A 27,495-nucleotide genomic window follows, 5' to 3' on the forward strand; every position below is an offset into this window, starting at 1 on the left:
TAGAGCACCCCTGGGTTCAATCCTCAGCACAAAAAAAAAAAAAAAAAAGCTAACTGAATATTACTTCCATTTTATAGATTAAAAATAAGAAAAAATTAGAAAGCCAAAGGTTACATGGCTTGCCTGAGGTCACAACTAAGCAGTAAGCATCAGAGCCAAGAATCAAAACCACATCTTTTGTAGCCAAGTCTCATGTTCTTTCCATGTCACCACACGATATTACATAGTTGATGTACAAGTACCGGGAAGAACCAAAGACAGGAGAATTGACATGACTCCATAGGAAAAGTATTTCCCCAGCCAACTGAGCTTCCATGAAGCCCAAGTCATCTTCTTCCCTCCCTGATCTGCCCTCCTGCCTCCACAACACCCAGGAAGGGAGACCAGGAATCTGAAGATTCCTGCCTCTTTCTCACCCACACATCAGGAACTCAAGAGCCTCGCCCTGCTCCAGTTCCCCTGGTCAGCCCTCCATCCTCTGGTCTGAGCAGCCCTTGTGCCCCTAAGTGGTTCTGCAACTCAGAGCAATCAGGATCTAAAGACAGCGTGGAGGGCCACTAGCATCTTGGGCCCGAGCCTCACCCCGTCAAGAGCCCCTCTACAAAGCCCTCCATGTCACCCTCCTGCTTCCCCTCCCTACCAGTCCTTCTTGACCTCTCTGGTGCCCATTCCTGGGTAGCCAGAGTCCAGCCAGCATGCTCTCCCACACACATCCCTGCCCCAGGCACAGTGAACGCCCACCAGAGAGGACAAACAGGTTTAACCTCCATGCCAAGTCCAAATCACTGGTAGGGGCAGCCTGAAGCACCCTGTGAGAACGCAGGCTGTTCACGGATTTAGCAGCACTGCAGTGAGGGTTCCCAGGGGAAGTGGGGCAGCACACTGGGCACTCACCACTCTGGTGGGTGGCACACTGTCTCCCATTACACCTCCAACCTTTCAACCCCAATGCATCTGCCTCCCAGGCCTTCCTTTTACCTACTGCTCCTCCTTTACCTTGTCCAGGAACAAAACCTCTTCTGACACCAGCCAGGTGTCACAGGCAGCCAGTTGCCCTGCTCTGGGTTCACAGGTTCTACAGGTCTCTGAAATTCTGAGGTCGCTGTACTGTACTCCAGGTGTCAATGCAGCTACAAGCTTCATCTAGGAATGGGTGTACTGCACCCCTCATTCTATCTTCCACCTGGGGGACAGTTCACTCAGAAGGCACTCAGATATTACTGAAATTAGCAAATAAAGTCATGTAACAGGGATTCCTCTGACATAGTATTCTGAGTAAATATCCAGGAAGACAGGCCATGTCCATGACCAGGCAACTTATGGAGACTGTTATTTTTTTGTTGTTGTTTTTTGTTTTTTGGTACAAGGGATTGAACCCAGGGGCACCTAACCACTGGGGCACATCCCCAGCCTTTTTTATATTTTACTTAAAGACAGGGTCTCACTAAGCTGCTCAGGGCCTCAGTTGCTGAGTCTGGCTTTGAACTTGTGATCCTCCTGCCTCAGCCTCTCAAGCTGGAATTACCAATATGCACCACCGTGCCAGGCCCTATGGGGATTGTTAATGGCACTCTACCATACCTGTCAAATATAATAACCTAGCTTTATTTCTCAGAAACAAAAGGTATTAAGATATTAAATAAGAATTTGGCTTCTAATTATATTGGGGAGGGTGAAGAAAATGGGAAATGAGTTCTACTTAAAAAAAAATAGTTCTACTTAAAAAAAAAAAAATCAATATAACCTAAGGGTCAGTTTTCACAAGCTAAACATAGGCCATGAAGTGCTGATATTATTAGGAATAAAACCTATCCACATATGACACTAATATCTCCCTCTCACATTCTCTCCCTTCTCCCCCTCTCTGTAGTGGATCAAACCCAGGTACTCATGCACACTGAGCAATCATTCTACCATTAAGCTACATCCCCAGTACTTTAGCTTTACTTCAAATAGACAAATAATAATTGTATATATAGCTATGGGGTATAAAGTGATATTTTAACATGTATATATTGTGGAATGATCACATCAGAGTACCCAGCATATCTAACAGCTCAAATAGTTATTTCTTTGCAGTAAGAATTCTTGCCAGGCACAATGGCACACATCTGTATTCTGAGCAGCTCAGGAGGCTGAGGCAAGAGTATCACAAGTTCAAGGCCAGCCTCAGCAACTTAGCAAGGCTTTAAGCAACTTAGCAAGACCCTGTCTCTAAATAAAAAATAAAAAAGGACGAGGATGTGGTTCAGTGGTTAAACATCCCTGGTACCAAAAAAAAAAAAAAAAAAGAATTCTTAAAATCCTCTCCTTTACCTATTTTGATTTTAGGGTGTAGGAGGGTAGAGGAGTAAGAGGCATTGAATCCAACACTGCTAGGCAAGTGCTCTACCACTGAGCTACATTCCCAGCCCTTCTTTTAGCTACTTTGAAATATACATTATTAATAACCTTAGTCACATAAAATTTATACTGATGTCCTAGACTGGTTTTTTTTTTTTTTAAAAGGTTGTGTTTAAAAATCGCATTGGAAAACTTTTGGCAAAAATACAATATCTATTAATGTTGAACACCCACCGTGAACTAACCACTGCACATTTAAATATTTGACACAAATGCTACATGTATACCAAAAGATATGTTCATAATGTTTATAGCAGTATCACAGTATCTAATAAATGGGTCTCTGAAACCCAGAGTCCAGGTAGAGTGAGATGGGAACAGTACAGTCACGCATTGGAATGTCACACTAAAATACGAACAAATGAATTGAAACAAGGTTCAACCTCACAAAGGCTAGGGAAAAAAAAAAAAGACGTAAAACCATACACACTGTGGGTTCTGTATAAGCTCATCAGTAGACAGAGCTCACAAGGCAAGCAGGCACAACGGCCATGACCAGACACAGGTAGGCCACCCTGATGCTAGCAGTGCTGTTCCGGCTACACGTTTTCCAAGGCTACATGTATCTATTCATGCTGCAAAACTCATCATGTAGGACTTGTGCACTTTACATTGTGTGACATTTTAAATAAATTTGCTTTAAAAATATTGACGAAAGGCCAGGAACAGTGGCACATGCCTGTCATCCCAGCAGCTTAGGAAGCTGAGGCAGGAGGATTACAAGTTCAAAGCCAGCCTCAACAACTTAGCAAGGCTCTAAGCAACCTAGCAATTAAAATTAAAAAGGGCTTGGGGTAAAGTACCTCTGGGTTCAATCCCCACTACCAAAAATAAATAAATAAATAAAATTAGAACAAAAGTATTTTTAAAGCATAAGACAAAACTGAGATGTCTTCAGACCAACAAAAACAGTGAATTCAACAATGACAGGGCCTGCTCTAAAGGAAATACTAAAAGGAGTTCCTCAGTGGGACAAATAGACCCAGAATTAGATACAGTAATCCAAGAAAAAGAGCAAATATAGTCAGCCCAAGTTCACATTAGTGGATTTGACCAATTGTGGATACAAAAACATTGTGCCTATACTAAACACACACACACTCCCACCCCATCACTATTCCTTGAACAATATAACTATTTACATAGCATATATGTTATACTGGGAATTATAAATCATACAGAGATGATTCAAACTATACAGAGATGTACACACAGGTTATATAAATATTTCACCATTTTACATATGAGACTTGAGCATTCGTGGATTTTGGTACTGGGGATAGTACTGGAACCAATCTCCTGCGGACATTGAGAAAGATGATGTTTTAGTAGTACTTCAAAAATAGTTTTGAAGTTGCAAATTTCCTGGAAGGACTGAGTTGACTTTTTGTAAAACAATCTAATGAATATTATATTGTGTTAAAATACTGTCTTTTAGCATTTAAAATATATGAACTGTTGGGCACGGTGGCTCACACCTATAAACCCAGGGGCTCAGGAGGCTGGAGCAGGAGGATCGCAAGTTCAAGCAACTTAGCGAGGTCCTAAGCAAACTTAGCAAGACCCTATTTCAAAATATTTTTAAAAAGGGGGGTACTGGGAATGTATCTCAGTGGTTAAGCACTCCTGGGTTTAATCCTCAATACCAAAATAAACAAACAAATTAATTAATTAAATATATTAACTAAAATACAGAGTTAATGTTCTCTAACGTCTTTGCATTACACAGAAAGTAATACAACAATTTATGTGAGATTTAATAAGTCAATAATGCATGTTGTAAGGCAACTACAAGAAAAAAAATGGAATATTACAATGAAGAAGAAAATTTTAATAATTTTTAAAAATATTCATAAAGAGAATGAGAAAATGTATACAGAGCAGGTGGGACAAATAGAAAACAAATAAGGGCAGATTTTTCTTAAAGCCAAATATTAGTAATTCAGCAGTGTTTACAGCAGTGCTTGAAACAGCTAAAAAATTCCAAACTATTCATAATGCACGTCAACAGCAGAATGGATACAACAATTCAGGTATTGTCATATAGTTGAATACTATGCAACAAATAATGTAAGTCATGAATGCAAAGTTGATTAAAAGAAGTCACACAGAGGGGCTGGGGAGATGTAGCTTAGTTGGTAGAGGGCTTGCCTCACATGTGTAAGGCCCTGAGTTCAACCCCAGCACTACACACACACACACACACAAAAAAAAAAAGCCAGACCAATTGGGAGTACTGCTTGGTGATGGAGTCCATGCCAAGCAGGCCAGGTCCTCGGTTCCATCCCCAGCACCAAACAAAAGAAAAAGATTTTCAAAAAGCAGACAAACGCACAATGTAAGATTCTGAATCAAGCAAATCCAATCTCTGGTGACAAAAACTAAGACAATGATTAGCTGAGCTGAGGGCTCTGGGTGACTGGTGTTGTCCTCTTTTTTGCTCTGATTTGGTCTGGTCTGGTCTGGTCCTGTTTTGTATGCTGAGTGTGGTTCTTACTGGGTTGGTATTTACATGGTTTATTACTAATGACTTGGGCACTTCCCTGTATTTATGTATTTATTTTTCAAAAAAATTGCAGGGAAAAAGCCCAAGAAGCCCAAGAAATAAGTTCTGAGTAAGAAATGTGAAAAAAAATGTTTTTTAGTTAGAAGTGGCCAATTATTTATCTTCAAATATATACAACATGCACACCAACAAAAAAAGTCTGTTAAGAGATCCTTATAGTACTTGGTTATCAGCCCACCACCTGCTCAACTAGATGATTCAAACTATACGATGAAATGCACTTGAACTGGTTAAAAATCTGGTGAGGAATTTGAATGAGAATAATGCCAGCAGCAAAACAAGCAAGGGGTCAGGGAACATCCTCCCTTCACACACTTGAGAACGCACAGGACGCCAGCCAGGGGGGCACTGGCTTGCGAGCAGTAAAGGCTGCATCAGGTGGCCCCAGTGGAGTCAAAGCAGGAAAAAGCAAACCCTGCCTGGCTGTGCCACCAAAGTAACCACACAGAATTAGCACTGGAGAAAATATTGTGATCTTTCCCAACTAACTTGCATCGCTTTATATGCTATGTATCAGTGTTTTTCACATTCCTAAAGTAAATATGATCCCAGCTATCAATCTGAAATACTCAGCCAACGCTGTGCCTGACCACACTGTTTTCGTCTCTTTTGTTTGTGTAAGATGTTCCATGAGCAGATTCGCACACCACAAGGAGTGTATTGTACCTACACATTGCACTTGAGAGCCCTAATGAAAGCACACATTTGCAAACAGGGAACCATTTCAAATGTGGCTGACTGGCTATCACTTAGATGGTTATGCTACTGTTTTAGGGACACCATCAGTCCAGTCTCCACAGCTGCTTGAAAGAGGGAGGCCAATGACCTTGAGATTTCCCAAACCATTTCTTGACCATTCGCACACCTCAGTCAATGAATGCTTGCCCACTACACTCAGGCAGCCTTCCCTGAGCGCCAGGAGTCTATTTCAACATCCCAGCAAAGGCTTCTCTGGCTTCAGCTCCCAGGCATTTCTCCCTCTGACACACACCCTGCTGTCACCCTCCCTACTCAGCCTTCTGTGGTATCCAGTAAATACCTGCTGAGCAAAGGAAAGGACAGTGGCTTCCGCAGAAGCAGAACACCAGCAAGAAACCCCAAACCTAGCAGTATGAGCACCAAAAGGAACGAAGCTAACACTGCAATTCTCCTACATTACAACAAAAACTAAACTAGAGCAGCAGCAAGCATAGCTGGGACTCAGCTTTTGGGGTCCACCTGTTCCCAGCCAAGGAACCACAGCTCCTTAGAGGTTCAGCCAATGCCAGGTGCTGGGCAGGAAATACACAACATGAGACTCAAAACACCCTGCAGTGCCAAAAAGCAAGGATGTGTGCCTCCAAAAAGGATGGCTGAAGGGTAAAAGGCCAGTGGCCACCCCAAAGGAGAGCCACAGTGGCAACAGCTAGAACTATCTGAGCAGCAAAAGAGTATAAGTGGATAATGACCAAAGTACAAAATATGTGGGAATCCAGACTGATGAAAATAGGTCACCGGATCAATAAGTAAATGGGGGAAGGGGACAATCTCACCTGGCCCTCTTTCTGAATGAGGCTGGACTTAGCATCCCATTTCTAAACAAGAGCACAGAAAAGGTGAAAACAATAACTTGGCAGAGAAACCCGGGAAAAAACTTGCTTAACTAAGTGTCAAGGTTAACATAACGTATGACGTTCCAGGCCCCAACACCACCTGAGAAGAGCCCTTCTCCTCTGGAATTATCTTCCAGCACCCCAGTCTAGACACTCCCAAATGGAGGGACACTTCACCAGGAAACTGTCACAGACCAAAACAGAACAAGCAGTACGACTAACTGCAGGACAGCATCCTGGGCAGGATTTCTACAGAGGAAAGAGGCAGAAAACTTGGGGGAACCCAAGGCACGTAAGGAGCTCAGGGAAACAGTAGTATACCACTGCTGGCCTTCATGCAGTTCTGACAGAGGTGCCTCAAGGATGTAAGATGCTAGCACCACAGGAAGTGGGTGAGGGGCACATGGAATTCTCTGAATTATCACTGTAACTTTTCTGTAAACTTAAAATTCTGTCCAAAATAAAATTGTTGTTGTTGTTGTTGTTGTTGACGTTGTTTTTTTGGGGGGGGACAGGTAACAAACTGTATTTCCCTCATCCTTTTAAATACTTGAAAGAGATCCTTTTCTTGTGTTCCACTTGGACGACAAGAAGCAAGTGGAACTACAGAGAGCCTCATGACGCCCCTAAGGAAAAGGGATGGGAACTGCTGCCTGCAGAACCTGTGACCTTACAGTTGAGCTCACCCAGGGCTCTCACCAACCAACACGTGACCCTTGGCAGATCAATGATTGCTCTCATTCAGTCAAAACTTATAGGGAGACTAATGCTTTCTTGACAGACCCCCAACTTATTGAAGCACCAACACCTGAATATAAATTCTTTGTTTCCCTTTGCATGAGACAGAAAAAAAGACAGAAATCATGTGCTCTTTCAGAATCTCTCCCCAAAGCGCACGTGATCACACAAGTGGAAGTATGTTGGAAGGTGACACTGAGAGTGACTTTGATCTTATCTGATCATGATTTAGTTTTGCAAATGAACTGGGAGGGGCCTGGGTAAATAAAGGGGCTTGAAGTTTAAGGTCTCATTTAACTTCATGGTAAATTTACCACTCTGTTTAGGTTTTATTTTCTCCTGTTCAATGACTACAACTTTTTATGTTTAAATAACCTATGAAAACTAGAACACTGCTTGCACATAGTAGAAACCCACTGAATATATGTTAGAGGGAATTAAACTGACAGATCTGAACATACCGTACAGAAGATGAGTCTTACCTATTCCTGTAACCGATCAGGCATTTACCAGCCCTTAATCTCACCATTAACCCCCAACACCTGCCCTGGACTCACACACATACCTCCTATATTCTTTTCATTTAATGGCCAGGATGTAATCACACAAGAAATAAAACAAGAGTGGACAAAAATGTTTTTAAACATGTTTTCATTACATCCACTTTCTCCACTAATATTTTCTCTTTAAAATCCAACGGGATATTATTCCAACACCATTCTCACCAATAAATTAGCAAGAACCTTGCTGAGAAGCTGACTGATCATATCCTCTTTTCAAATCCCAAACAAAGCCTGAATGTTCCCTACACCAAGAAACCATTCTCAAGGGATGTCTTTATTAGTGTGCACACAGCCTTCATTGTTCCTCCCAGGAAAACCTATTACTAACCTTAAGGATATTTAAAACCAAGATGTGACCATAATTTTTAAAATGTTCTTTACACAACCAAAACTAAAGGCATATTTAAAAAAGTGAAATAAATTTTTTAAATAAATGACTACTGTCGTTTAATGTGTTTAAGTCCTGAAGGCTGACAGCCCATGCATGATTCTAATTTCTAATATTATGCTATTAGTAAATCTTTGTGGCATTCCAGAAAAACAAATGTTTTAATCTTTTAAGATCTAGAATATTACCTCAATTTCATCAGTTACTACTTCCTAAACATACCAAAGTGAACTCTAAGTGCCAGTTAGGTTTCCTCGTGAGCACCCAGAACCCATATCCTTAGGTCCTTGACTGTCAGCATGTGAAAATGAAAACTTCATCACTCTGCACCTAAGAAACTCTCCCCACAATAAGGTCTGATGAGCACAACTGCTTGAACATTGGGGAATATAAGAATGTTACATAAACTACCTAAGAAGAATCATAAACCTCCTGATTCCAGGCAATCTAGCCTCCTGTCATCACAGAAACACTTCATAAAACACTGCTGGTTTTACAATCCTAGCTCACAATTTCCCTTTTCCTTATCTCCCTCAGTTTTATACCATACTGCATTTATGACGACCCAAGCGTGGCTCTGAGATATATCTGAATGCTAAATAAGATCACTTGTTCTTCCTTCCAGTGTGTCTCATTTCTATGCCTTGGACAATTTTCATCATTTTCTATTTCTCCTATAATGTACTCCTATTTGTTTTATCCAAGCTAAATGGGACTGTTCTGGGATGGATCTGCAGAGTCAGCCCTCAGTATCTGTGGGTTGCCACATAATGCTAAGTATCAAAAGTAATTTATAGAAGATGTGCTAAAGTCACATGCAAGCACCATGCCAGTCCAAGGATTTGGGTATTTGCAGGGGATCTGGAACCAAACTCCCTCGATGCTGAGGGAGGATCACTCTCTTTAAAGAACTGATCTAGGAGTGAAGCACAGTGGTTGAGCCCTTGCCTAGTATGCCTGAGGCCATATGTTGAATCTCCAGCACCACAAAAAAAAGTAAAACAGAACTAAAGTCAATTATTACTACATTAAGCCCCCAAACAAGGTGGTAAAGCTTATGAGGTTCTCTTTCTTCTGATGGGGCTAACTGGGATGATACCAGCGGCAGCAAGAAGCAATGCCACCATTCGTTCAGCTCAGCAAACTGAAAGGTGTGCTCACCTAAGGACTACCACCAGTATCCACTGCTACACTTGAACATACTCCTGGGCACATCTGTAACCTTCAACAGGGGATAATTTTGTCCTCAGGAAATAGTTGGCAATGTCTGTAGGCTTTTTATTGTCACAAATAGGGCTTACTGGCATCCAGTGGTAGAAACCCATGATGCTGCACAAGAGGCCTCCACAGAAAGAACTATTCAGCCAAAAATAACTATTCAGCTGAGAAACCCTTGCCTAGGGGTTGGGGGTGTAGCTCAGTGGTAGAGCACCTGCCTAGCATGGCAAAGCCATGGGTTCAACCCCTGGCACCAAAAAGAAAAATAGCCCTTAGACATGTGTTTCAATTCTGAGTAGAAATAAAAAACAGCTTAACTACAGGCACTGTTGTGGTATGAAAGGATCAGGGGATAGGGTAAAAAAGTGTCAGGCACTTTAGATATATTATTTCACTTAAACCTTTCCTGGATGGGGGAAAAGAAAAAAAAAGACATGTATTATGCTTTTATACAGAAGGCTGGACACAAGAGGGTTAAGGAACTTATTCAAGGTCATTCAGCTACAAAGGAAAGGAATCAAACCAAATCTGTCATTCGACAGTACTACAAAGAGTAGAGGTCAAAAAGACTTGGATTTAATTCAGAATTCCCAGTATGACTTTCAGCAAGTAGATGGACTCCCTAAGCCTCCATTTAGAAAATAACTCAAGGTATGACATTTGAAAATGTAAACAATGCTGATTATTAACCACATATAATCACACTAAATACAAGAGGAAAAATGCTTCTTACAATGGATGTTGTATAAATACAATTTTTCCTTAAAAATAGAACTTACACAAGTATGCCCAGTGCCAAATTACTCATCACTTCTAAGAATCATGATTAAATATTCAAAGACACTATGTCTTGCACAGTCATGCAGCCACTTGTAAATCCTGAGAAAATAAGTTAATATCAATAAGATTTTATAATGAACTTCCTAAACATTTTTAACAGGGCCTGAAATGCTCATGACTTCATCAACATTGATCAGGTTCTCTCCACAGCTGACAGCAGAGGTCACATGCAGAAGGAAGGGAGGAAGAGGACAGTTGCACACCCATGCCATTTCTGCTCACTATTCTCTCCGCAGTGCATTACACTGAGACTACATTAGGATGTCTAAAATCATGCATGTCATATAAGGAAAGTTCTAACTACAACAAAAAGAACCTGTCAGTCTTTGGCAGCTGGAGTACTCTCTTTGGAGTAAGTTCAGGAGACAGACTATTCAAAACCAGGGTTTTTCTCTCTGGAAAGCACCAAGGCTGCTTCTAAAAGCAGGCTGCTCACCACTTCTCCTAGAAAACAGCTAAGTACCAAGGCACAGCTTCACTATCCTTTCAAAAAGGTATCTTTTCATTCCATCTTAATACAGTAGTATTAATGCAGGTAGTATTTACAACTGAGTCCAAGTCCAGACACAACAGATGCATCAGATCCAGAAAATCTGAAATATAATCTCAAAAGAATCTTCAAAAAGGCTGGCTTTAAATAACACAATGTATGTGCGTGTGGATACATCGCATGGTACCTCAAAAATATGTGCAATTGGAGGACAAATCAGTTTAAAAAATTAGAAGCTGACTTTAAATAAATAAAAATGGGTTTAACACACACACACATACACAGAAAGAAATGTTCTGGTAGGACTAAAAGAATAACTATAATCTTGAATGTTTTTAATTTAGAAAAGGATTTTCACTGAATGCCATTTTTACAGACTAATTCTGAATTACATCTTTCACGTTAAGCATTTTGACATTTCCATCAACTTTCTCAAAGTCGAAGGTGGGTTGTTTTCCCATGTTTTAATAGACCTGCCTCTCAAAAAACGGAATTAGATAAAAACTGGCAGGAGAAACATACCGCCAACCTCCTTTTGGTCCCCAGTAGGTGCAGGTTGGTTGACACTAGACAATGGGTGACCAACCCGTTTCCCCTCTGCCCTCAACATTCAGTCAAGTCTTTACTGAGGAGCCTGTTTGTCATCTCGGCAAAACCCAACACCGGCAAACCACGTCCGCGGCTTCCAGGAGCCCTGCAGTCCTGAGTGTCTCTCCACACCGCAGCCTCCTCCCCGGCAGAGACCTCTGCGGCTCGGTAACCACCGCGCGCGGTCACCGAGGGCCGGTACGTGAGAACCGCCTTCTGCGCGGGGCCGCAGGGCGCGGGGCTCGGAGCTCCCCGCCGACAGGGCGAGCGGCCGCGGAGGGGAGGCCCCGCCGACCCGCAGCCCCCGGCGCAGGGCGCCCTCCCGCCCCCCCACCCGCCTGCCGCTCTCCGCCCTCCGCGCCCTCCGCCCGGCTCGCCCGCCGCCCTCGGCCCGGCTCGCCCGCCCTCGGCGCCCTCCGCCCGGCTCACCCGCGGCCGCCGGGCCCTCGTCTCCGGGCGCCAGCGTGACGGCGCCGTCCCTGCAGACGCGGACCTGCGCGGCCGAGCGCAAGCGGCGCGGGGCCCGGCGGGCGGCCCGCAGCGACCCGCAGCACTGGTAGCACACGGCCCACGCCTGCTCCTCGTTGATGGGCTGCCCGTACAGCCGCAGGATCTCCTCCAGGGTCAGCGCCTCCGGCGGGCCCGCCGCGGCCGCGGACTCGGCCGGGTCCTCGCCGCCAGCCGCCTGCGCCATCCGGCGGAGGGCGCCGCGCCGCTGCCGCGTCCGCTCAGCTCCGCGGAATCGTCCCCGCGCGCCTCCGCCCGAGCCGCGCCCCACCCGGCCGCGCGCGCCGCCCAGGCGCGGGACCCGAGGGCCGGGCGGCGTGGGCGAGCGAGGCGGCCGGCGCCGCGGCGGCTCCGAGAGGCCGGTCGGCCGCGCTGGCGTCCGCTTGCCCCGCCCGGCGTGCCCCGGAGCCTCGCGGGCGGGGACGCCGCCGGCGGAGGGCGTGCGCGGGGGCGCTGGCGCGGTTGGGGAGGGGCCGCGGCCCGAGCCCCGCGCGGCCGAGCTGAGGATGCGCGGCTGAGGGAGAGAGCGGAGCGCGCGGCGGGGCGGGCGGCAGGACGTGCGGAGGGGGCGGCGCGCCGGGGGCGTGGCGCTCAGCCCGGGGCTAACCGCGGAGGTGGGCACGGCCGGTGTTCCCCGCCTGCCGCCGCGCTGCCGGAGCAAGCCAGCCGGGAGGCCACCTTGCCGAGAAAGCAGGTAGTCGCTGTCACTGACGCGCCCCGGGAACAGGATTGCAGAAATTCTCCTCAGGAACCCGAGCCCGGCCTGCAGGGAATCCCCGCGGCCCGGGCCTCCCCCTCTCCTGACCATCCACTCCGTACTCTCCACGCACCCTGCTCTACTGGTTTTTAGATTTTTATTGTGCATCTCCCTTTCTCATCTTCGTTAAGGTCAAGGATCCTTTCTGATGTCCCTCCTTGACTCTTTCCAATCGCCTAGATCAAGGCCTGGGACGTGGCCGTCATTTGCAAACGACTATTTCAGTGTCCTTTCAGATCATCGGTAACATCAGAACAGCCCCCTCACTACGGTCATGTCTCCATAACCACACGCGTCATCACCCACCTAACCCAGTCTGTTCACAGGACAGGGAATGGACAGCACAGTGGCAAACTCAGCCCAAGGCAATTAGCCACAGAATGCAGGAAATTACTCCGGGGCCTCACGTAACCCGCTAAGCAAGCAATAAAAAGTAATTCTTAAGTAAAGAAATCGCCCATCGAGTGGCTGGGGTTGTGGCTCAACAGTAGAGCCTCCCCTGGCATGCGCCAGAACCCTGGGTTCGATCCTCAACACCATATAAAAATTAAACAAAATAAAAGGTATTGTGTACAACTAAAAAACAAGTATTTTTTTTTTTAAAGAAAGAAATCACCCGTTGGTAAATGAGTTACTTCTAAGGCTAGTCTTGTGTGAAATACCTCACAGAGTTGAAAACATCAACCAAGTAAAAAATTTATAGGAACTACCATTTTATGTGCAATATTAGAAACCTCATGCTAAACATTACATCTTGCAGAAAAAAAAATCACAGCTGCTTATTGTTAATGTCTAAGATGTCTAAGGGGTGGGGGCTCCTTAGGCACCTTATTATAATTTCACTTAAAGACATACATCTGGGCATGGTGGTGCACCTCCTGCTGAGGCAGGAGGATTGCAAGTTCAAGATAGGCCTCAGAAATTTAGGGAGGACCCAAGTAGCTTAGTGGAAACCCTGTCTCAAAATAAAAATAAAAAGGGATGGGGATGTGGTTCACTGGTTAAGTAGCCCTGGGTTCAATCCTCAGTTCAAAAATAGTAAAATAGATTTTTTTTAAAGGTAGCACCACTTAATTATGGGTTCATAATCTCCTTTGTAAAAATGCAGTATTTATATGTGAACACACCCTCATAGGCAAAGAGCTTTGATTCCTTGTAAGACTATGATTTAAATCATGCTCAAACATTCTCAAATTTTGCTATATTGAAAGTTTAGATTCTATAAGGATTTTGTAAATACATTGGGGCTTAAAATAGATTGAACAATAGAGTGACATGGTCTATTTTTGTGGACAGCACCACCATCTTCTGGCTTTGTAGGATATTGCTGCCCCACTGCATTTGGATAACTATAGCCAAAAACACTTGTGTCCTTGCTTTACTCCCAAGAAATAACTGAAATGAATTAATCAGCTGAGCAATCCAGGAGCTTGCTACTAAGTATCAGGCATGAGTAGTAAATAAATATCCACCTAAAGGTAACAATGAGGGAAAGGAGGAGTAGAAATGAAAAATCCAAATTTAATGTTAAGCTTGATCTTTAAAAGGTGTCTTCTTAAAAACAAATTTGTAACACTAAGATTTTTTTTCCTTTCCTAAGGGATAATTTTAAAAATATTTTGGAAGGGAAAAACATAATGGCACTGAGTCACAGGGGTATGTATACAATGGAAAGACGTATGTGTATATGCATGTACGCCCACTTGTGCATGTGCCCTGTGCAAATTCATGGCTATACCACATTTAAAGTAAATCTTTTGCCTTTGTGACCTTGTATGTCATTAAATTGAGGCAAGATGAGAGCTAGAATGTTGCTTGATGTTCCATTTCTACACAGAAGGAAAATCTTCATCAGTGATTTTATTTTATATAGGCTGAATATTTGACATTTTCTGTACAAAGGCAGCATAATTCTTTTATATGATTTTCAGTACCCTTTGAAAGCCCCACCTATCCATCATCACAAGAGTCTTCAAAAGTGACTGCTGGCCCCTGAAAGGCTACCAGAGGTTGATACATTATCAGTGGAGTTCAAGGTATCCTGTGGAATTAGTTAGCACTTTTCCTCTTTTTCACTTTCAGTTGAATTTAAAAGATTCAAATACTTTTGTGTTCAGTATATTTGGCCCAATTTGACATTTGTCATTTACTTTTTTTTTTTTTTTAGTTGTCAGTGGACCTTTATTTATTTTAATATGGTGCTGAGAATCCAACCCAGGGCCTCACACATGCCAGGGTTTACCACTGAGCCACAACTCCATCCCCTGTCATTGATTTCTTTTTTTATTATTATTATTTTAGTTGTAGACAGACACAACGACTTTATTTTTGCGTGGTGCTGAGGATTGAACCCAGTGCCTAACACATGCTAGGCAAATGAACCCTGGGCTTCCAGCATGCTAGTGCTCTACCACTGAGCTAAGTCGCAACCCTGATATCATGGTCATTCTATGACTTCAACTTCTAAAAATTGTACTATGTGGTTGAAATGTCTGGGCAATTCAAATCAACATCTAAATGTCTTTTTCAGTGTTGAGAGATCTGTGAAAAACGACGGCATATTGCTCCAAAAATGATTTGTTTTCATTGCTTTTGTTGTGTTTATTAAAAATGGAATCCTTGACACTTTTTCTTACATTACTTATCATTTTTGCAGAATAAATGTACTTCATGCTTCACATTCCGGATGTGCTGGCTGAGCTGCTGAGTCTTTCAGAGAGCACGGCCTTCAGGGAGCACACCTGTCTGTGCAGCCCAAGCTTATCCCAGACACTTCCAGGCAATTGCTCCTAAGAGGCACATTCACCTAGAAAAGTGCACCAAAAAGGGAAAAAAAAAAAAAATAGGACAGCATATTTTTTCAATGTTGCAACCTAAATTTTCATTCCTCGTCATTATAATACCTTATAAATTTCTAGTGATTTTTTTTTATACTTTCAAAGTGCTTTCTTTAGTGATACAACTTGTAGGGTCAGATATTATTATCCCTGTGTTATAGGTGAGAAAATACAGTCAACAGGAAAAAAATAGAGGACTAGTAAATGAAAAAGATGGGAATGGAATCCAGGCCTCTTGACCAGCTCAGTTCTCTCTGCCACTTGCAAAGATCAACAAAAAGTGCTGACACTTATTTCTCATTATACCAAGGCTAAGAACATAAAAGACAGATGCCTTAAAATTTGTGTATACCAATATGACTAGATTTTTGTTGTTGTTATTTGTTTTGTTTTTTGATACTGGAGACTGAAACAGGGGGTGGGGGGGCACTTTACCACTGAACTACATCCCCAGCCCTTTTAATTTTTTATATTGAAGCAGGGTCTGGTCTCACTATGTTGCTTAGGGCCTCATTAAGTTCCGAGGCTGGTCTCCAGCTTGTAATCCTGTCTCAGCCTCCTGAGCTGGATTATAGGAGTGCACCACTGCACCTGGCTAAACTTTTGGTATTTTAAAATAACTTTAACTGAAATCCTGCAATGATGTCATCCTCCCTTGATGGGGTTTTTCACTGGCATGAAAGTGTCCCTGTAGCAGTCTTCTCTGAAGTCATCCTCTTCAGCAGTATCTACTAATTTCATCCCCATCAAAGGACTGTAAATTATCACTCCACAGGCAGGCCCAATTCCATGAACAATCCTAAAGTACAATTTGAAACTGATCTCTTGTAATTAAGTTGAATAGTAATCAATGATCTTTAAAATCAGCATGCAAACCAGCATGTGACCTTATCCCCACAACTAAAAGTACATAGACCCAATAAGAACACAACAAAATTGGCTTCTTCTGGTCTCTTGTAAAGAATTAACTTTTCCTTTCTTATGGAAAATATATTTATCTGGAAAGTATCTAGAAAATATTCCAGTAGTGCTTTTAAGTAATATCCTAAACCAATGTTTTCTACATTTTCATTCTATAAAATCTAATATATTTATAATTTACCTAATCTATCCCAAAGGGAGGTGTACCTTTTGATAAAAATTGAGGGAAAGTAGAGAAATAAGGTAAAACATAAACAGAATATGAGTACATTCATGAAGACTGGAAAAGAGTAAGCCAAGCAATTGCTTTCACCTTCTTAATGGTGAAACAATTATTTTAAAACCAATATGATATTCTGAGTATGATGTAAGTAGAATTATTAGCTTCAATTAATTAGAAAGATTCAATCTGGGGAAGTTCACATGGATCCAAATTTTAGGCCAAATTACTATTTTAATGCAGATAGGATTTGGAGTCTACAAAGGTAAAATGACTTAACCTAAGTTTCTGTTAGTTCCAGAGGCTATTCAAATATACTCCCTATAACAAAATTTCTAGACCCTCCTATTTTAGCCATATTACCTAATTCCCATCAGATCTAAAAAGTGAGGACAAGCAGTACCTTACTCTTTTTTGAGGTGGACCTCATTAAGATGCCCAGGCTGGTCTTGAACTTGTGATCCTTTCCCCTCAGCTTCCCAAGAAGTTGGGACTACAAGCCCATGCCACTACACCCAGATATAAGTAATATCTTATATGAGTCATATAAAATACAAAAATACCCTTTTTTCATATCAAGAGTTTGGTGTTTGACAATAATTGCTCTAAAATGGAGAATCTCGACAAGTTTAAGAAACCAGAGTTCGGAGTTATGTAAATTAAACAAATCCATTTTTTGACTGAAATTAGCAAAATGAAATATTTTTTTTCAAACCTCCACTATTTAATTTGCCAATTCGCCTGCGTGTGGTACCAGAAAGACCTTTCTTGTTTAAAACTGATGTCTTTTTTCCCTACATACAGAGGTCTGGAGCTGTGCTTGGCTCTTGTGTTCTCCTTTGACCCTGAGAGGCTTCTTTCTCTTCCAAGGTCAGCATGTAACAAACATAAAATATGGCTTCCCTTTAATTCAATTAAATAAGCAATGGTTAAAGCACATTCTAGCTAGCCTCACCTTGGTGTTTTTTATGGAAGGGTTAAATGGGTTTCTGTTCTTTTTTAAGTTGTTTTTCCCGAACTGCTCTGGAAGTCCTGTGTCCTTGGGGTCTCTTCTCAGTAAAGGGTCATTAATAGAGCTATACTACACATGCTCATTCCTCAGGTGCAGTGGCATACCAAGCAGCTCAGGAGGATCGAGTTCAAAGCCAGCCTCATCAACTTAGTGAGTCCCTGCGCAAGTCCACAAGACCCTGTTCTCTAAATAAAGGGCTCCAGATGTGACTCAGTGGTTAAGTACCCCTGGATTCAATCCCTGGTACCAAAAAAAAAAAAAAAAAAAAGTTTACTTAAAATACTCTTATACCTTTAGGTTGAACTCTGGGGAATCATTTTTGTGGAAGGCTTAAATGGGTTTCTGTTCTTTTTTAAGTTTTTTCCCCTGAACTGTTCTGTGAACTGGAAGTCCTGTGTCCTTGGGGTCTTTTCTCATTACGGATTTCATTATCAGTGATTTTTCTTCTAACATCACTTTTTTGTTTTCTTTTTTGGTACTGGAGATTGAACTTAGGGATGCTTTTACCATTGAGATAGCCTTTTCTATTTTTAATTTTGAACAGGGTCCCACTGCATCACTAAGACTGGCCTTGAACTTCAGATCCTTCTGCCTCAGCCCTTTGAGATGCTTGGGTTACAGGTGTACACCACCGCACAAAGCTTAAGCAGACTTTCTTATGCTATTATTTTTAATAGCATTAAAATGATTCCCTTGCGAGATTTGGTTAATAGTCATTCTTCAACTGTTGTGCTGTCAAAAATTTGCATGGTCATTTTCAGGGATGACTAAATTGTATTCTTTTTCATTTTAACAGACAATTTTTAATTTATGTTGTGGGGTTATCAATCTTGGGCCAACTTTCCTTAGCTAAAGCAAGGCACTGAAGTAATGGCAACAGAGTAAGTTTTCCAACCACAGTAGAATGAAAAGTATAAATCAATAGCAGGGGGAAAACTGGGTAAACTTACACATACATGTAAACGACACACTCCTAAATAGCTGACAGATTGTAGAAATCAAAAGGGAAGTCAGAAAATAACTTAAGATGAATGGAAATGAAGAACACTATAACAAAACTTATGGAACACATCTAAATCATGCTTAGAGGAAAATTTACATGTGTAAATATCTAAAGAAAGAAGATATCAAACCAATAACCTAACCTTACACTAAAAAAAGGAAGTAATAAGTCAGAATGGAAATTAATTAAATAGGGAATAGAAAAACAAACATTAATGGAAACTCAAAGCTGGTTCTTCAAAAGATTAACATGATTGTTATTATGTCCTTAGCTAGACTGAACAAGGGGCTGGGAGAGAAGAGGACTCAGGCTGATGCCATGGTACACACCCACCACCCATAATCCTGGAGACTCGGGAAGCTGAGCCAGGTGTTTGCAAATTCTAGGCCATCTGGGCAATTTAGCGAGACCCTGAGCAACTTCGCAAAACTGTCTCAAAAATTAACTAAAAAAAAAAAAAGACTGGGGATGTAGTTCAGTGTTGAAGTACCACTGGGTTCAATCCACAGTACTAATTAAAAAAAAAAAAAAAAAAAAACCCTAAAAAGAAGATTCCAATTGCTAGAGTCAGAACTAAAGAGGGGACATTACCATTAACACTATAGAAATAAAAAGGATTATGAACAATTGTACACCAAAATTAGATAACTTAGATAAAACGGACAAATTCCTAAATACCATAATCTAGATAGACTATAACAAGTGAATAGATTAATAATAATAAAAAAAAACTACCTGCAAAGTAAAACCCAGACCCAGAGGGTTTCTAAGTTCTACCAAAGTTAAGAATCAATACTATTTTTAAACTCTTTCAAAAGGGAAGAGGTAAACAATACTTCCAAACCCATTTTCTGAAGCTGTAATTTATTTAGACAAAGACAACACAAGTAAACTACAAACCAAAATCTCATGTATACACAGAAATTCTCAACAAAATACTAGCAAACCAAACACAGCAAAATACAGGTGTTAGATATCATATTTCACCATGACGAAGTATGGTTTATCCCAGAAGTTGGTTTTACATTTAAGAATCAAGGAGCTGGGGCTGGGGCTCAGTGGTAGAACACTTGCCTGGCATATGTGAGGCACTGGGTTCGATCCTCAGCACCACATAAAAATGTTTTCATTAACAAAAAAAAAAAAAAAAAGAGGTGTTAAGGGCTGTGATTGTAGCTCAGTGGTAGAGCACTTGTCTAGCAAATGTGAGGTACTGGGTTTGATTCTTAGCACCACATAAAAATAGTTATGTGTATATCTACAACTTTAAAAAAAGTTGAAAAAAAAAAGGGGGTGTTAAAGGGAACTTTCTCAACCTGATAAAAGCCATCAATAAACAACACAGGGGCTGGGGTCATCGCTCAGAGATAGAGAGGCTAGCCAAGCATGCGTGAGGCACTGGGTTTGTTCCTCAGCACCACATTAGGTAAAATAAAGACACTGTGTCCACCTAACTAAAAAATAAATATTTTTTTTAGAAGTACAGTTAACATAACAGTGAAATAAAAGATGCTTTCCCCAAGACGAGGAAAAAGATGTCTGCTCTTCTGCTTCCATCTATCATTGTGCTAGGAGAACAATCAGGCAAACAAATAAATAAAATAAATAAAAGAGATCTGCCTTGGAAAGTAAAACTATCTCTTTTGTAGATGATATGACAGTGTGTAAAGACAATGCTAAAGAATCCATTAAAAAATTTTTAGAATAAATAAGTTCATTAGGTTGCAGGATATATAATCAATATACAAAAATCAACTGTGTTTTTATATACTTTTAGTGAACAATCTGAAATTAAAACAATGCCAGGATTGGAGACGTAGCTTAGTGACAGAGCACTTGCTTAGCATGCACAAGGCTCTGGCCACAAAACTACAAAAAAGAAAAAATAAATAAAAGTTCCATTTATAATACCATCAAAAGGGGAAAAATAGGAATAATATTCTCATTGTTGAAGAAAGATCTGAATAAATGTAAAATCACTCCATGTCCACGAATCAAAAGATCAAAAGGCCTAACTTGGTTATGATGGAATTATTCCCCAACATAATCCACAAATCGAAGGCAGTCCTTTCTGCCTTTTTCTAGTAATTGACATTGTTTCTAAAATTAATATGAAACTGCAAGGGACCCAGAATAGCCAAAACAATCTTGAAAAAGAACAAAGTTGGGGGAACCATACTTTGCAATTTCAGAACCTACAAAAGCAACAGTAATCAAAACGTGTGGTACTAGGTATAGAATTGAAAGTCTAGAAATAAACCTGTATGTCAATGGTCAAATAATTTTTTTTTTTTTTTTTTGTACAGGTGATTGAACTCAGGGGCACTCAACCACTGAGTCACATCCTCAGCCCTAATTTGCATTTTATTTAGAGACAGGGTCTCACTGAGTTACTTAGTGCCTCACTGTTATTGAGGCTGGCTTTGAACTTGCAATCCTCCTGCCTCAGCTTCCCAAGTCACTGGGATTACAGGCGTATGCCACCACGTCCGGCTCAAATAATTTTTAATGAGGGTGACGATTGAACAGGGAGAGAGAAAAGAGTCTCAAAAAATAGTGCTGTTAGAATTGGGTATGCTTATGCAAAAGAATGAAGGTGGATCCTTATCTCAAACCATATTCAAAATTAACTGAAAACTTGTTTGCCTAATTGTGTGAAGACCTAAGTATGAGAGTTAATACTACAAAGGTCTAAAAAGAAAACAGGTAAATCTTCACAGCCTTGTATTGGGGAATGGATTCTTAGGACACCAAAACTATGAATCACAAACATACTGGAATTCATCAAAATTAAAAACTTTTGTACTTCAAAGGACAGCATCACAAAAATGAAGAGCTAATCCACAGATGGGGAAAAAACATTTATAAATCACTTGTTTATTAATAAGCGACTTCTACCTACCTCATATTAAGAACTCTTTCAATTCAATAATAACCCAAACATTTATAGGAGCATTATTCATAACAGCCAAAAGGTAAAAATAACCAGATACCAACTGACAAAAGGACAAACATATATGGCATATCCACACAATAGAAGAGTTGTCACTCAAAAAAAGGAATGAAGCAGCATGATACAAGCTCCAAGCTGGGTGCACCTTAAAAACATTATACCAAGTAAAAGATGCCAGTCCCAAAAGACAATTTATTATTTCATTTCATTCATGTGCAAGTTCACAATAGGGAGATCTATAGAGAGTAAATTAGTGCTTAGTGTTGGGAGTTAAAAGGGATGTGGAGATAGGGGACTGAGTTAAAAAGTCAAGGGCTGCTTTTAGAGGTGACGAAATATGTTCTAAAATGAGTGATGACTGCAATCTCACTGTCTTACAAACCACTGAATATACACTTTAAATTAATCGTATGGCTTGCAAATAAATCTCAGTGAAGGGGTCAAAAATATAAGAATTGGTAACAAATATTTTTGCTTATATTCAAATTAAATAATTTGTAATTTCTGATGCTCATCTCCTCATTTTGGGCCTACCATTCTATCATCATATATTTTAGCAAAGAAAATATGCAAGTAACAATTGGTTAGTTTTACCTAATTTGTAAATGAATTTCAGAATTCTTTCAGAATACAAACTAAATATGACTGAGATAGTTTGTGGATGCACATTAGTGAGCACTGCGCTTCAGTATTCAGTCATTGATTCAATCTCTCAAGTATTCGAACAGCAGAATTCACATCCTTCTTAACCTGCCACACCACAAGTAACTTCAGGCACCCTGTCTCCTGTCGTGGGGCCTCAGCTTTCCAAAGTCAACCTCTCTAAAAAGTAATTCTGGTCCCACTGGTGACTTCACACACAACATATTATAAATTTTGTTATGTCACATATAGGTGCCATAGACATAAATGCCTTTTGTATTTCTACCTTTGGGATAGAAACCCTAAAACCAGAAAGTTGGAATGGTGGCCCGAGGGGCAAGCAGCATTTTATTTTTTAGAAGTTAGTAGCTGTCTATGAACATTTTTTTAAACTACAATAAATGGTGAGTTAGCTATAACAATGCCACCTCTACATAGAGAAAAGCACACCTGAGGTTGGGGGTGCGGCTCAGTGGTGGAGCACTTGCCTAGCAATGCGTTGAGGCCTGGGGTCCATCCCCAGCCACAAAACAAAAACACAACATACATTTGTACAGTGAGTTACAGAAAAAGTAGTAAACATTAAAAAGTCAGAACTGGAATTCTAGACCTGATTTGCTACTAGAGAGAGATATCTCTAGGCAGAGAATTTAATTCTCTGGATTTCCATATAATTAATCTATAAATTCAGTTGTCTGGAAGCCCTATTATTCAAATCCAAAATTCCATATTGTAGTTCATTAAATATCCAATCACATTTTAAAATAGAGAACATACATATAAAAGCAGTTAAAACTCAGTTTTGGTCAAATGTCAAAAACAAAAACTCTAAACAGTTAACTTTCAAAAACACTAGAAAACATGGAATTTAGATTACAAATCTAAATTCAATAGAATCAGATAAATCTTTCATTTCATGTAAACACAACATTTGAACTGCTGCCAATTAATAGCTCCCTTCCCTTTTCTTCTAAAAACCCATGACTATTTTAACACTTTTATTACATAATTAGTTCTAAATCCAATTATAAGCCAAATGAAAATTCAAAGACCAAATCTCAGAAGAAAATTTTGAACAACATTCAATACCAATATTTAAATACATTAATGATTATAAGTGAGTTGTGCTTTAACTATATCATGGTAAAAACAATATGATGTGGCTCTTCAAATTAGGATGACATCTAGTTTCTTTGGCTATTTTAAGATTTTATACAGCCTTTAACCTAAAAATTTCTCAAATATAGACTTCTGGAAAGTATTTACTTTCACTGTTACAAAGATTAAGTCCATGTTAAAAACAGATCATCCAACTCCTATACTATACATAAGTAGAAAGTATGAAACCATTATATTGCAGATCATATTTAAAGATGTATACATAAATACTAGAAAAAATTCTGAAGGCACTTGGAGTTTTCCATAAATTAGAACTGGATTTAGGTAAGTTTTATTCAACAGGTTCATGCTTGAGAATGAAAAATGAAGTTATGGGGCTTCTCATATTTTTCTACTAAGTAAACATATATATAAATACATAGAGGACTATGTCAATATCCATATTGTCAAAAAGAACACATTACACGTTATACAAAAAATTTTAATAAACAACCTTATAACAGCTAAATATACAAAGGTAAATTTAATTCTTAAGAAAAATTATTAGTAAGAGAATCCTAGTAATAAATGTACTGAAGTCATTAGACTATCTTCAAAGAAAAATATAAATTAATGCCAGACTCTTATTAAAGTGCATAAAAAGCAAATTTATTTTAGAATTTATACCAAAAGCATTCAAAACACGTGTTATCATGGTACAGGAAGGCAGGAAACCCAGACTAACATCACTACAGCCTTGATCACTTGATGATAAAATAGCCCATAAAGTCTGCCTCTTCTTTTCTTTCTTTGGTACTGGAGATTGAACCCAGAGGTGCTGAACTACTGAGCCACATCCCCAGCCCTTTTTATCTTTTGTTCTGAGACAGGGTCTTAGTAAGTAGTACTTACTAAATAATCACAAAGTTGCTTAGGACCTTGCTAAATTGCTGAAGTTGGCCTCGAAATTGCAGTCTTCCTATCCCAGCCTCCCAAGTGGCTGGGATTACAGGTGTGTGCCACTACACACAGCATATATATAGACTGTGTCTCTTATTATGTGCTTTATAGTTTATCTCAAAAATTAAAAATTATGAGTAATTTTCTCTGTTGATAGCTTTATGTGTAATTGTGGCAACTAATAAAAATGTCTTAATTCTTATTTCACTAATTTCTTAAATATCATCTCACAAGAAATATCTGATTACCATTTTCAATAAAAAGTGATAATAGGATAGTAATAGTTCCAGACTTTTAAAACAAGTTAAATCATAAATATTCACTACACATAAAAATAAAGAAAAAAAGTAAATTTTAAGATATCTTTATTTAAAAAAAAATCGTGTATTTTGCAATAGTTAATGACAAATAGAATTAATAACTTGGATAGACAACTGATATACATTTACTTTAAGAAGACCACTGGATAAAGCAACTGAATTAAGAACTTTACGAAGGGTTGGGATATATAGCTCAGTGGTAAAATGCTTGCCTAGCATGTGCAGGGTCCTAGGTTCAATCCCCAGCACTGCTAAAAGCAAAAACAAAAACAAAAAAAAACTTTGTACAGAGATGCTAAAAGGACAGTCAAACCTATCACTTATATCATATAGCCTTTTATAGAAAGTTGAACTGCTTTTTAAAAAATTTTTTATACCTTTATTCATTTATATGTGGTGCTGAGGATCAAACCCAGTGCCTCACATATGCTAGGCAAGCGCTCTACCACTGAGCCACAGCCCTAGCCCTGCTAGAGTCTTTTTAATGCTTACTTTTGCTCACATAAAACCTGTTCAATTTTTAAAAATAGGAGCATGGATTCACTCATTTATTACTTATTTTCAGTGGCCTCACACAATGATTCTCTCACTTAGGTTATTCACACATACACTGATGTTTTTATCACAATGAAAAGAAGTAGTCTCAGAAGATGGAATCCATTAAGAGGTTAGAAATAAATCTTCTGACCACTAAAAACAGTAACAGTGATAGAATGCCATTGTTAATTATAGAAAATAATCTGTATTGGGGCTCGGGATGTGGCTCAAGTGGTAGCTTGCTCGCCTGGCATGCGTGAGGCACTGGATTCGATTCTCAGCACCACGTAAAAATAAGGTAAAGATATTGTGTCCACCTAAAACTAAAAAATAAACATTAAAAAAAAAAATAGATCTGTATCATAATACAGGGGTGCAAGAGAAAACATTTTTTAAATACCCAATACACTTCCGTAACAATAAATATTTATAAATTACTGAAGTACTTTCATATGAGCTCTGTTATTAATATTCATGCTTTTGTGGAATTACTGATTTCCTACTCTGAAGAAGTCTTTCCAAAAATTTCTGGGAAGTCTCAAATATCCCCAGCATCATGGGTAAACCACAAAAGTGGTAATTCACCAAAATGTATTTTTATATATGCAATTAATAAGTCTTGTGAGGTTAATTCCTCCTAATATATTTAAAATAATTTCATTCACCTCTGAAAAATAATAATCACTTTGATTTTACTATAGTCCAAACCCTTAGATATATACCTCTATGATAATTATTAGTGTAAAGAAAACCGAGTAAATTTTATATTCATATTTAAACTACTGAATACCTGTAAACAAAGTAGCATTTATTAAAATAGAATATACACTTAATTTATATTAAATCCAACTAAGATTTTTACAAGTTTTTCATCCTTAGACTTGAAATACACAAATCATGATTTTTTAAAACATTATCAGTCAGGTCTATACAAAATTGAAATAAGACATCCAAAGCAGATTATGATAATAATAATAATAAAAAAAAAAAAAACCTTCAAACAGCTAGTAATATATAATGTGTAAAATTTCAGTAAAACACAGGTATAATTCTTATGGAAATGCTAGTCCTATAATACAGAGCGATATTTACAAGCAAACATGATCCAAACAGCACATGCAGATTCGGGGTAAGTGAACACTCGGACACGAACTGCCAGTCGCACCTGGTCTCCACGGCAACAGATTATTTCTTCACAAAAAGGGGATCTATGTTAGAAAGAAAATTTACTCAATTAAGAAGTGACACAGGCTTTACTTTCTTATTTCCAACTAAGTCAGTATTTAATTATATAATAAGTATCTTAATATTTGATAAATCCTATCTCTGCTCAATAATTTTGGTTGGGCTATTCAAATTATGGACTATTTCCCCATAGTCTATACACTAGTCAAGATCAGAGATCCTCAATCAAAATCACTGAGGAAATTACCCCCGACTATTTAGGGCTACGTCAGACCTAACAAAATGTGTGGCAAGAAGGTCATTGTAAAAGCTCCCCAGATGCTTGTGTTGTGCTGTCACTCCTAATAACTACCAGACTAACTGGTTTCTAAGATTTCTAGGCAAAAAAAATTTTATAAATCCATAAATGCCACCTTACCGAAGACAGGTGGCAAATGCACGCCTTGCATTTCTATACACAAAATGTATAGGGAACCCTTTAAATGTGTGACCATCAGGTACCGCCCTCCTTATGGCATCCTGAAATTCTTCGTTGCCTGCAGATATACTTGTGGTGCGCTCAAATTCATAAGAAGCCAACGCTGGTGATAAAAGATAAGAAAGCTGGTCTTCCCAAACAGTCGTGAGGCCAAGATCCTATATATTCAAGAGGAAAAGAAAAAGTGAAGTGCATTAATATTATAAAAACCAACAAACAAAAATGTCAATTATTTTAATGGATGCCAAGAAAAGATTTTTTAAAGCTGCCATAGTTTTTAAAACTTCCTATTAATTATCCCAAGGATAAAGAGAGATAAAAAGAAGACAACTAAAGGTTATCAGGTTTTAATCCTTAAATAACGGAAAGACATTCAATACAATGATGTTCATGAAGGTTTTATGTCCTACACTTTTTTGTGTGGGGTACCAGGGATTGAACTCAAGGGCACTCGACCACTGAGCCACATCCCTAGCCCTATTTTTATTTTAGTAGAGACAGGGTCTCACTGAGTTGCACAGAGCCTCACTAAGTCACTGACGCTAGCTATGAATTCAGGATCCTCCTGCCTCTGCCTCCTGAGCCACTGGGACTACAGGCAACTGACCGCACCTGGCTATATCCTCTATTTTTAAAACATCTACTACAAGTGGCCACCTGGAATAGTCCTAGTATGAAG

The 27,495-nt window shown here is 39.8% G+C and overlaps 2 protein-coding genes across 5 annotated transcripts in view; both read right to left on the bottom strand.

Moving 5' to 3' along the window:
• The window catches only part of Spire1 (spire type actin nucleation factor 1), a 133,613-nt gene extending 121,526 nt beyond the window's left edge, over nucleotides 1–12,087 (bottom strand). For both annotated transcript variants that reach the window (XM_071602487.1, XM_071602486.1), the window contains exon 1: nucleotides 11,816–12,087. In XM_071602487.1, coding sequence (XP_071458588.1) covers nucleotides 11,816–12,080 — 265 coding nt within the window. In that variant the 5' untranslated portion in view covers nucleotides 12,081–12,087. The remainder of the gene's footprint in view (nucleotides 1–11,815) is intronic.
• A 3,210-nt stretch (nucleotides 12,088–15,297) lies between these two features.
• The window catches only part of Cep76 (centrosomal protein 76), a 31,171-nt gene continuing 18,973 nt past the window's right edge, over nucleotides 15,298–27,495 (bottom strand). For 2 of the 3 annotated variants that reach the window (XM_027920694.3, XM_071602489.1), the window contains 2 exons: nucleotides 26,757–26,974; nucleotides 23,981–26,361 (listed from right to left, as the gene is read on the bottom strand). In XM_027920694.3, coding sequence (XP_027776495.2) covers nucleotides 26,223–26,361; nucleotides 26,757–26,974 — 357 coding nt within the window. In that variant the 3' untranslated portion in view covers nucleotides 23,981–26,222. Of the gene's footprint in view, nucleotides 15,457–23,980; nucleotides 26,362–26,756; nucleotides 26,975–27,495 lie in introns of those variants that run through there. The other variant, XM_071602488.1, reaches the window with a different exon arrangement.

This window comes from Marmota flaviventris, chromosome 16, assembly GCF_047511675.1.
Source record: "Marmota flaviventris isolate mMarFla1 chromosome 16, mMarFla1.hap1, whole genome shotgun sequence".
NCBI classification, from domain to species: Eukaryota; Metazoa; Chordata; class Mammalia; order Rodentia; family Sciuridae; genus Marmota; species Marmota flaviventris.